Here is a 12253-nt window from a genome sequence, read left to right as displayed (position 1 = left end):
ATTTTTGTTGTTTATAAATGACCTGGCAATCAACATTAACGCAAATATTAGGCTATTCGCAGACGACTGCGTACTGTCTAAAGAGGTCAAAAGCTACAGTGACCAAAATGAGCTGAACATCGCCCTGAATGAAGTAGGAAGTTGGTGCTCTAACTGGCAAATGGTGATTAATACAGACAAAACAGTTGCAATGACAAAAACAAAAAAAGAAAACAAGCTTAGCATTCTCTTATGGTTTTAATAATGTCGCACTCCGAAATGTAACCCAATACAAATATCTTGGTGTAATAATAACTTCTGATCTCAGCTGGGCAATTCACACGGAATCTATAACCGCGAAAGCAATGAAAAAATTGTTTTTCCTTAAGCGGACGCTGCGGCACGCTGACCGTGACACAAAGCTCTTAGCATACACCACACTTGTCCGACCGATTCTAGAATACGCCAATATAATCTGATTCCCTTTCACAAGTAGCGGTATCGGCATGCTTGAAAATGTGCAGCGCAAAGCGATTAGATTTATTTTTAACCGCTATCGACGCCTTGATTCCCCGACAGAATTGCTACGCAGCGCAGGTTTGCCCTCAGTCCAAAGTTGTGCTAAAATCCGCCGCCTGAAGTTCTTATATATGTTACTGCACAACTATTTTAAGCTGGACCACACAACATACGTTGAAACTAAACAAACAAGGCAACTACGTCACACACATGATCTCACGCTACAAGAATATGCGTGCAACAATACATTCTATTATTCTTTCCTCCTTAGATCCATTCGGGAATGGAATACCATTGACCGACTTATAGTCGAACAGCAAAAAATTGATGATTTCCTTGAGATGTTACATAACTCGCTTAATATGTACTCATCAACCTGATGTCATTTATTTGTACTCTCTATATGATTAGTTGTTTTTTCTATTAGCATTCTTGTCAATACTCGTATCCATACTTACTGTTGTATGTATATTTTCCTTCTTTTTGGGGTTTGTTTAGAATACCTACCCTGACAATTACTAATATTACTGTTTCTTTCCGTACCTCACTCCTGTAATAACCCTGTCAAAGGGTTGACAGTATGTTTAAATAAATAAATAAATAAATATAGTTAAGCATAACGCGCCAAAGAGCGCCATAAGTTTATTTAGCGGCATCGCAACTCTTGCTGCGGTGCAGTAGAACGCCCATAATTTTTAGAAGGATTTCCCGGGGAACGAAAAGTAACAATTTATATGAACAGCGCTCTTGGTGTCAATGCAGTGGCGCAGTTGGTGAAATCGCAGTGTTTGTTGCGGAGCTGCAGAGATTGTAAGCTTTATGTGCGCACTGATTTTTTGTTGCTTAATTTCGGCAGTTATGAATAATTTGAAGGAGTGAATAAAATAGAGAAACCTGTTTCCAGTAGTGGCTGGAGTTTCTTCAAGTTAAACCAAGCTTCTCAGAACGGATTGCCCGCCCTTTTGCCAACACAATGAACCGGGCGAGGCTGGCGTCCAGGTTGTGTCTCGACGCAGGCCACGGGCTTCGAACGGACCAGTTTTATGCCAGTAATACTAGACGAGAGGCGGGCCCCGAAAGGTGCGCAAGCCACAGTGGTTGACGAAGGCACTGATCGCATGCGCTGCATCTGCGCAGGTTTTCTTCACCGGGGCCCTGCAGCAGCGACCTGGTGGTGTACCTGCAGTGCAGTCTGCCAGGTATGTGCTTCGGGTTTGGCGGCGCCCACAAGGTCAATGAACGCAGAATCATGACTAGCTGCGAGCTCATTTGTGGAAAATACATTGAACTTCACAAATACAAAAGTGAGCCCCAGCGTGGCAGAACCAGCCAAGTGCAACAATGGAAAAAGCGCAACCTAAGACCTAAGCACGTGCTCTTTTGACAGTGACGAAAGAACACGTGCTTCAAAATATGCAAATAAGAACACGCGAAAAAGGAAAGATACACCCGAGAAGCGTATCTCACGCGCTTGTATCTTTTTCATGGCAAGTCTCTTAGGTGTCGCTTTTTTTATTTTTCTACCGAGCTGATTGTGCCGCCCATGCTCTGATTTTTAAAGACGAAGTATTGCTTAGCCATTTCTCCGATTTGTCTGATATATAGAACTCAGGTTGAACAGCATTAATGAAACAAGGGCACGAGGAAACAAATACCACAGACACGCGCTAGCCAGTAACCAACTAGCCCTCATCAAGATCTTACTAATGTCGGATGTAGCCTCTTCCGCGGGTTATATATACACGCACTCTTGATGAAAGCTGGACCCCAGCCGAAACGTCAGTAAATAAAATCCTGCTATTTTAGAGCGCAGCTCTTTGGCGTCCGTTCCTGGGTTTCGCGTCATCGTCGGCGTTGTCGTCGGCCTCGTAACCAGCTCCGCCCCCCTTTCATCCCCCCAGCGCTAGCAGCGACCGACTGATACCGCTGGATGCCGCTGACGCCGCTAGAGAGTCAAGATAACGTGACTGCATAGAAGACTGTCGCCGCCATGCAGAAAGAGGAGGAAAGGGTCCCCCCCCCCCCTGTTCTTGTGTGGCGGATAGGGTGCTCTTCAGTTGCCGACGCGCCGGTTATTTCACGTAGGCCCCGGCACGTCGACGAATACGTGACCACCTTCCCACGGCTAGACCTGGTTCTTAGCGCTGCGGAAGCGAGGGTATCATATTGTTTGTGTCGGCATCGGCGGCGTTGTCCCTGAAACCAACTCCGCAGCTGGGGTTGACTCACTATCGGCGTCAGCGGCATCAGTCAGTCGCTGCTATCTCTTCCCTCCTCCCTTTATCGTGTTGTCCGCTTGCTGCGCGCGCTTCTGCCCCCATCGTTTGCCGCTGGGTGTACACGCCGCCCCCCTCCCCCCTCTTCCTGCGAGTCTCCGGTTGTCAAAGCGCCGGCTCAAACTTAATTCCTTTCTTCGCTCCTCCTCCAATGCAACCCCTGTGCGGTGGCAATCAGAGAGCCAGATCGGTGGCGGCGGATCTGTATATGTGCACCGCCCGAGCCGAAATTGCCGCTGCCGTTCGCCCTGTGCGGTGGCAATCAGAGAGCCAGATCGGTGGCGGCGGATCTGTATATGTGCACCGCCCGAGCCGAAATTGCCGCTGCCGTTAGCCACTGCGAAATTATCTGCCAGTTCTTTCTGAGCCATGAGCGAGACGACCGATGGAAGTCCTCCGTCTGCTGCTGCTGCTGCTGCTGCTAAACGAGCTGCCAGAGCAGAGGCCCAGCGCCGTCGCCGTCAGAATCCAGAGGTGCGTGCCGCCGAAGCAGAAGCTTACCGTCGCCGCCGTCGAGATGATCCAGGAGTACGCGTCGCCGAAGCAGAGGCTAAGCGCCGCCGTCGAGAGCAACCAGCAGTAAGCGAGGCTGAAGCAGAAGCTCATCGCCGCCGCCGAGAAGACCCTGCCGTTCGCAGCTGCGCTCAAATTTCGCATTAGGAAGTAACGTAATCGTCGGTAATTTTTTTACTACGTCCTTCCATTCTTTGAACTATTTCAGTGCCGGATCTTGCTAGCCTATCCATCGCTGATATATATATATATATATATATATATATATATTGTGAGACGAGGTTTAGGCAGCCAGTCTCTTCTTTATTCTCCCGAGACAGAGCCCCACCACCAGGCCCCAAAACGGTGATGATGAGTATGTACAGGTGAGAATATGAAGCGTAGGAATAATGCTCACACTAATTTCCCCGCACGCGCAAGCGGCCAGCCAGGCCGCGACTTAGCCAGGAGGGGAACGCCGAACGAATCGTTTTAGGCGCGAAACGTGAACGATCTCCGAACCACGACAACGATGGTCGGAAGAAACGTCTACGGGAGTAACGCGATAGTTCACGGGGGATGTTTGTTTGTTAATAATGTAGGGTCCAAGAAAACGGGATTCAAACTTCTCGCACAAACCGGGTGCACGAATGGGCGTCCAAAGAAGCACTTCCTCTCCGGGACGAAAGGAGACGTCGCGACGAGAGATGTCGTAACGTTGCTTGCGATCTAGCTGACTGACTTCTGTGTTGAAACGAGCACGTTGACGGCATTCCTCAAGTCTCGAAACGAACTGTTCGGGTTTACTGTCTGAGGTGCTAGTTGGCGCATTGAAGAAAGCGGCGTCGATGGTGAATGTCGGTGAACGGCCGAAAACTAGGTAGAAAGGTGAGTATCCCGTAGTTCGTTGGATAGCGGTGTTGTGAGCAAAAGTCACGAAAGGTTAAAGCTTGTCCCAATTGTCGTGGTTTGGCCCGATATACATCGATATCATATCTATTAGTGTGCGATGAAATCGCTCGGTTAAGCCATTTGTTTGTGGGTGATATGCGGATGTCGTCTTATGAACTGTGCCACAAGCTCCGAGTACTTCTGCGAGCATTGTTGACATGAAAGTCTTGCCGCGGTCGCTTAACAGTACACGAGGGGCACCATGGCGCAGCACAATGGCATCTAGAAAGAAGGTGGCGACGTCGGAGGCTGAACTAGAGCATAGAGGAGCGGTCTCTGCGTAACGTGTGAGCTGGTCAACAGCTGTCACGGCCCATCGATGACCCGCTGGCGTTATGGGCAGAGGGCCGACTAGGTCTATCCCAACGATGGCAAACGGTGTCTCGGGACATGGGATGGGTTGTAAAAGCCCAGCAGGAGGCGAAGTCGGTCGTTTCCGCCGTTGACACTGAACACAAGAAGCGACGTACTTGGCCACAAAGGTAGACATGCCTGGCCAAAAGAAACGGCTCCTAACGCGGTGGTATGTTTTGTGGAATCCCAAATGGCCAGCAGATGGGTCGTCGTGCAAGGCTTCAAGGACTTGTGTGCGCATCGAGCATGGAAGAATAGGTACCCAGCTGTGTCCGTCGGAGTTGTATATGTAGCGGTACAGCACATCGTTGTCAAGCTTAAATAGTCGTAGTTGTCGACGTAATCTGCCATTTGGTGCAGATGTAGTTCCACACAGGCGTTGGATGATGCTGTCGCAGTAGGGGTCAGAACGTTGACACGAGGCGAGGTGAGTGAGGCGATTGGAAGGTAACGTGTCAGTAACCGAGAGAGGTAATAACGGTAATAACGGGAGTGACGACTTAGTCTCATCATCAAGTGGCGAGCAATGGAGAGATGTACTCGAAGCTAATGATGGCAGCGGGCAGCGAGAGAGAGCGTCGGCATCTCGATGCTTTTTCCCAGACTTGTAGACAACGTCGAAGTCGTACTCTTGTAAGCGTACCACCCAGCGACCAAGTCGTCCGGACAAATTTTTGATTGACGACAACCAGCATAAGGCGTGGTGGTCGGTTATGACCGTGAAATGGCGTCCGTAAAGATATGGTCGAAATTTTTGGATCGCCCAAACTACTGCGAGACATTCCTGTTCTGTGATCGAGTAATTCGTTTCGGCAGGTGTTAGTGCGCGACTGGCATAGGGAACAACTCTCTCTCGTGAGGTGGTATAACGCTGTAAAAGTACAGCACCGATCCCATGGCCACTAGCGTCGGTGTGCAAGCAAGTTGGTGCGTTCTCATCGAAGTGACAGAGGACAGGGTCGCTGGTTAATGCCTGCTTGAGGGCTTGGAAAGAAAGTTCGCATTCATCTGTCCAAGGGAAAGCAGTGCCCGACGTGAGCAACTTGTGTAGCGGCGACGCCATGGCTGCAAAATGACTGATGAAGCAGCGGAAGTAGGATGCCAGGCCTAAGAAACTTCTTAATTGCTTTTGATTTTCAGGGCGAGGGAAGCGATGCACGGCAGCAACCTTTTCGGGATCTGGTCGAACGCCATCTTTGCTGATAAGATGGCCCAATACTTTGATGTTCTTTCTGGCAAAATGGCATTTCTTTGTGTTGAGTTGGAGTCCAGCGTTGGAAATGCAAGTGAAAACTTCGTCCAAGCGCTCAAGGTGCTGACTAAAAGTTGTAGAAAAAATAACGATGTCATCTAAATAGCATAGACAGGTCTTCCACTTAAGGCCACGTAAAACTGTGTCGATCATGCGTTCAAATGGTGCAGGGGCATTACATAAACCGAATGGCATGACGTTGAACTCGTAAAGTCCGTCTGGCGTTGCAAAGGCTGTCTTGTCCTTGTCCGCTTCGTGCATGGGGATTTGCCAGTATCCGGATCGGAGGTCTAGACTAGAGAAATATTCTGCACCCTGGAGGGAGTCAATGGCATCGTCAATTCTTGGCATCGGATATACGTCTTTGCGCGTGATCTTATTAAGGGCTCGATAATCGACGCAGAATCGTACGGAGCCGTCTTTCTTGCGAACCAGCACGACAGGAGACGACCAAGAACTGGAGGATGGCCGAATGATGTCTTTTTTGAGCATGTCATCAACGTTATCCGCAATGATTTTCCGTTCTGCGGAAGACACGCGATACGGGCGGCGGCGTACAACCGAACTGCCTTCGGTTTCGATGCGATGTACTGCGACGGAAGTGCGCCCCAGAAGCTTGGAGTGGACGTCAAATAAGGCTCTGTGTTTGTGCAGGAGTGCCAGAAGGTCTTCTTTCTGCGCAGTGGTCAAATCGGGATTTATCGCGGCCGTTAAAGCAGTGGCAGCAGTGTGATAATCACTTGTGGTAGACAAAGGTGGTGATTCGGTGTGAAGCGGTACCAGCGAAAGAGGTTCGGTGTCAGTAAAGCATGTCACAGTAGAGCCCTGGGAGAGCACAACTGGCGAAGAAGTAGGGTTATGAACAGCGACTAAGGCTCTACCGTCCTGAAACCGTACTAGGCTAGGAGTAAGGCTAAGCCCACCAGAAATGCAGTAACCACTCGGTGCAAGGAACACATCACCATTAATAATAGTGTCGGAAGTCAGCGTCAGAATATGCTCATTGCCCGCGGGAATGAAACAGTCGGTAGACGTGACAAAACGCAGGCTGTGATCGTTGACAGAGGACGAAGATTCAGTGTCTGTCATATGAATAGTTCGCTGACGGCAAGAGATCAAAGCTGAGGCGGAGGACAGGAAGTCCCATCCCAAAATCATCGCGTAAGTGCACGAAGACAGCACGACGAACTGAATGTGGTGGAGGATGCCATCAATGAAAACGCGCGCAGTGCAAACACTGGAGGGCTGAACAAAAACTGCATTAGCACAACGAAGGGGAGGGCCATTATACGGTGTCTTCACTTTTCGCAATCGAGAACACAAGTCAGCACTAATAACGGAAAGCGATGCACCTGTGTCAACCAAGGCTTCGATTCGGACACCTTCAACAAACACCAAAAGTACATTTGACGGGCGCTCCGGAGGCGTTTCACGTTGTCCAAAAGATGCAGCTTTCCCTCCTGAAGCTGCACCATTTAGTTTTCCGGGCGGTGATCGGAGGACGAAGTAGCCGGTCGTAGAGGGGAAGAAGAGCGCCGCATCGGTGATGGAGAGCGACGACGTGGGAAACTCGATGAACTGGCAGGGTTGAAGTCCTGTGGAGATGGGGAACGTGGTGGATAATAAACTTAGTCAGAACGTCAACGTCGTGGTACAGGGCCAGAAAACTGATTCCTCTCAAAGCCGTCATAGCCACGTCTTTCATCTTGCTGACGGCGTCGGCAAAACCTGGAAATGTGGCCACGGATGCCGCAGTAGTAACAAACCGTTCGAGGTGGGCTCCATGCGTTATAAGACGGAACAGGCGATCGTCCTGCAGTGATAGGATTCAGAGACATGTGCGGTGCAGGTGCCTGTTGTGGTGGCTGCTGAGGGGGTGGCGCTATAGAGGCAACCTGAGCGTACGTTGGCGTATGGATAGGTTGCGGGCTCGTGATTTGCGGGCAGGTCACGGCAGCTAGCTCTTCCCTCACAATATGGCGTAGGCCGCCACCAGGAGGCGTCAGATGGACCTCAGGAGGGTTTGACGAAGCTTGGGCGTGCAGTTCCTCGCGGATGATGGTGCGAATCAAAGCACGTAGCTCGCTGTCGTTGGACGCCTTGAAATCAGATGTGTCAGGGTGTAAGCGGAGCATGTGAAGGTCATCGAGACGCTGACACGTACTGATGATGTCGGCGACGGTAGTGGGATTCAGCACGACAAGAGCATTGAATGCCGCAGTCCCAATACCCTTGAGGAGGTGGCGTACACGGTCACTCTCTGCCATCGAGGTGTTCACGCGGCGGCAGAGGGCGAGGACGTCCTCTATGTACGAAGTGTAGGACTCGCCTGAGTGCTGTACACGCTCAGCAAGCTTCTTCTTAGCGATATCGGAACGGACAGACGAGTTCGCGAAAATCTGGCGTAGCTGGTGTTTAAAGATGCTCCAGTTGACCAAATCGAGCTCATGATTGTAAAACCATGTTTTCGCAACTCCGGTTAGGTAGAAGGCGACGTGAGCAAGTTTTGCTGATTCGTTCCAGTGGTTAAAGTCACTCACGCGCTCGTATAGCTCCAACCAGTCTTCAACGTCGTCACCTGGAAGCCCAGCAAATACCGGTGGATCCTTCTGAGGGGTGGTGACTGTCCAAGAAGGGGTTCCCGCAGGAGTCGGCAAGGTGGATGTCGTGGTACTGGTCTGCTGGTCTTGCGACATGGTCGAGTGCAGTTGGTAGAGGCGGCGACCCGAGCGGAGCTCCAGGGATGTAGCGTAGGTGAAGCTGGAGAGAGACCGGGAGCGAGAGGGCGAAGGGACCGGACAGCACACTCCACCACTTGTGAGACGAGGTTTAGGCAGCCAGTCTCTTCTTTATTCTCCCGAGACAGAGCCCCACCACCAGGCCCCAAAACGGTGATGATGAGTATGTACAGGTGAGAATATGAAGCGTATGAATAATGCTCACAATATATATATATATATTATCAGCCTGTTTTACGTCCACTGCAAGACGAAGGCCTCTCCCTGCGATATCAAAGTTCCTCTGTGCTGCGCCACCCGATTCTACCTAGCGCCCGCGAATTTCCTAATGTCATCGCTCCACCTAGTCTACTGCCGTCCTCGACGCAGATAAATTCAAGCTGATACTTGCAAACGACTATGCAGCCTTAAAACAGAGAGATGAAGATGACATAGAGATAATGAATGAAACCGTAATTAGGCTGGCTTCAGAGGCCGCAATTGAAGTGGGAGGCGAGGCACCAAGGCTACCAGTAAACAAGCCCTCCAAAGTAACAAAGGACCAAATAAAGAAACGACAAAGAGTGAGTGTCCAACTCAAGAGATAAGACTGAATTGGCGGAACTGTCAAAACTGATCATCAGGGTAAAAAAAAGGATATTCGAAACTATAACGCGAGAAAGACTGAAGAAGCCGTAAAATGTGGACGCAGATGGAAATCAGTGAGAAAGAAACTTGGCATAGGACAAACCAAGATGTATCCACTGAACGACAAGCAGAGTAATATCATCAGCAACCTCGAAGATATAGTAGAAGAAGCGGAAGAATTCTATACTGACCTGTACAGTACCCAGAGGAGCCAGGGTACCTCGATTAGAATCAGCAATGAGGAGGATACAGAAAATCCTCCTATAACTACCGATGAGGTCAGAAGGGCCCTGTAAGACATGAAGCGAGGAAGAGCGGCGGGAGAAGATGGAATAACAGTCGATTTAATCGAGGATGGAGGAGACATAATGCTTGGAAAACTGGCGGTTCTTTGTACGAAGTGTCTATTGACTGCAAGGGTCCCAGAACATTGGACGAGTGCAAACATTCAACTAATACACAAAAAGGGAGACGTCAAAGAATAAAAAAAATATAGGCCCATTAGCTTACTCCCAGTATTATATAAAATTTTCACCAAAATAATCTCCACTAGAACAAGGGCAACACTGGGCTTAAGTCAACGAAGGGAACAGGCTGTTTTCAGAAAGAGATACTCTACGATGGACGACATCCATGTCATTAATCAGGTTATCGAGAAAGCTGCAGAGTAGAATGGGCCTCTCTATAGGGTTTTCATAGATCACGAAAATGCAATTGATACAGTAGAGATACCAGCAGTCATAGAGGCATTACGTAAAGAAGGAGTACATAACGCTTACGTAAATACCTTGGGAAATATCTACACAGTTCCACAGCTACCTTAATTCTACACAAGAAAAGCGGGAAGATACGTATAAAGATAGGGGTCAGACAGGCAGACGCAATGTCTCCAATTCTATTCACTGCGTGCTTGAAATAAGTATTCAAGCTATTAAAGTGGGAAGGCTTAAGTGTAAAGATCGACGACCAATATCTCACCAACCTTCGGTCTGCCAATGACATGGTTCTATTCAGCAACAATGCAGACGTGTTCCAACAAAGGATTGAGGACCTTAACAGAGAGAGTGTAAGTGTGGGGTTGAAGATTAATATGCAGAAGACAAAGATAATGATGTATAGCCGGGCAAAGAAACAAGAGTTCAGGATCGCCAGTCAGCCTCTAGAGTATGTGAAGGAGCACGCTTACCTAGGTCAGTTAATCGCAGGGAACCCTGATCATGAGGAGGAAATTCATAGAAGAATAAAAATGGGTTGGATCGCATACGGCAGACATTGTCAGCTCCTGGCTCGAAGCTGGCTATTATCATCGAAATGGAAGGTGTATAATCAGTGCATTTTACCAGTGCTCGCATACGGAGCAGAAACTTCGAGACTGAAAAAGAAGCTTGAGAACAAGTTAAAGACCACGCAAAGAGCGATGGAACGAAGAATAGTAGGCATAACGTTAAGAGATACAAAGAGAGCGAATTGGATCGGAGGGCAAACAGGTATAGACGCTATTATAATTGACATCAAGAGAAAAAAATGGAGCTGGACTGGTGACGGAATGCGCCAGTTAGGTAACCGTTGGAACATTAGCGTTACAGAATGGATACCAAGAAAAGGGGATATATATATATATATATATATATATATATATATATATATATATATATATATATATATATATATATATATATATATATATATATATATATATATATATATATATATATATATATATATATGTCAATGGATAAAAAAATTGTTCATAGACAGGATTCGAAAAAAGTTGGAAGGTGATTCAACCGCCGGCTTCGCAGTCCATGACGGACACTGGCCAAGGTCGATCCTAATAGGCCGCGAAGCTTCGGGCGAAGAATGGTTCAGAACCTAAATTATAGAGTTCTGCGTCCCAAAACCAAGATTTAATTATGAGGCACGCCATAGTGGAGAGACTCCTGATTAATTTCTACCAGCAGGGGATCTGTGACGTGCCCCCAATGCACTGGAGCGTTTTCGCCCCTATCGAAATGAGCCGGGATTAGATCCCACGACCTGGTGCAAGACCATAGCCGCTAAGCCACCGTGGTGGGTGGTTCAGAAGCTGTTGTCACTGCCATCAGCAAGGATTGTTATGGGAGCACCGACTGAAGCGCGACTGTGTTATGGGGGAATAAACAGTGAGTTTTTTTGAAGAAAACAAGACACGGTTTGATTCATTTAACGAAAATAAAATTATTAATCAATTTGATGTACACGTGACCGAGAGAGCAAATGCAACTCTGTCACTTTGTCGTTAACAATGAACACCGCTTTTTCAGTGCCCGCTGTAGAAAGGGGCGTTGACGCCACTATCATATTAAATGCAATTCAAGTATGCGGAAAGGCGCGCTCGTAAAGTTCACCTGTTACAGTGCGCCCACGTCACGCGTCTTGTTTCGCTTGTCAACGTTTGCCTGAATTCTGGTGGCACAGGTGATTTCATGGTTTCTTAACTTGTTCAGTCAAAATTAGTCAGCTACGACGGCCAGATGATTGTTTGCTTTAGCTGTTTTCGTGCGGATACGCTGGCGTACGACGAGCACCAAAAGCTTTCTCGTCGACCTCCAAACAATGTCTGTCAAGTGCATACCGTTTGGTGCATCGCTTCGTGCGCTTACAGCTTGAAACGCCCATGGAGTCCAATAGCCGGGCAATAGGAAAAACAGTTGTAATGACCTGCCAACAAAACCAAATTTCGCGCCTTCGAGAACTAAAATGATTTCATCTATCTACTTTTAACGGATATGGTGACACATTATTTTTTGTTCCACTGGAATTGTTCCATAGTTACACAAATGGCTCTTCATCAAGTGCAGATGAAGCGCCATGTTTTGAGCGTATGGGCTTAGCTTCGCCACCTTGCAAGGTCTTCCTGAACGAGGTAAGGACGGAGTCACTGCTCACCGCACGCGTAGGATGAGCGTCGGACTCTGAAATTTTTTAATGCGCTGTCTTCGGAATCAGCACTCATTTTGACGTATGATGATGCGTTAATTAATGTTAACTAATTTCCGGAGTTTTGCATGCCAAAACCGAGATAT

General features: G+C 48.3%; 1 protein-coding gene across 2 annotated transcripts in view; it reads left to right on the top strand.

Annotated features, from left to right (window-relative positions):
- The window catches only part of LOC139054444 (atrial natriuretic peptide-converting enzyme-like), a 784429-nt gene that overhangs the window by 528510 nt on the left and 243666 nt on the right, over window positions 1-12253 (top strand). For both annotated transcript variants that reach the window (XM_070531426.1, XM_070531425.1), the window contains one exon: window positions 1636-1697. In XM_070531426.1, the coding sequence (XP_070387527.1) occupies window positions 1636-1697 (62 nt within the window). The remainder of the gene's footprint in view (window positions 1-1635; window positions 1698-12253) is intronic.

This window comes from Dermacentor albipictus, chromosome 1 (genome assembly GCF_038994185.2).
Source record: "Dermacentor albipictus isolate Rhodes 1998 colony chromosome 1, USDA_Dalb.pri_finalv2, whole genome shotgun sequence".
Classification (NCBI taxonomy): domain Eukaryota; kingdom Metazoa; phylum Arthropoda; class Arachnida; order Ixodida; family Ixodidae; genus Dermacentor; species Dermacentor albipictus.
This window is presented reverse-complemented; position numbering and strand designations above follow the sequence as displayed.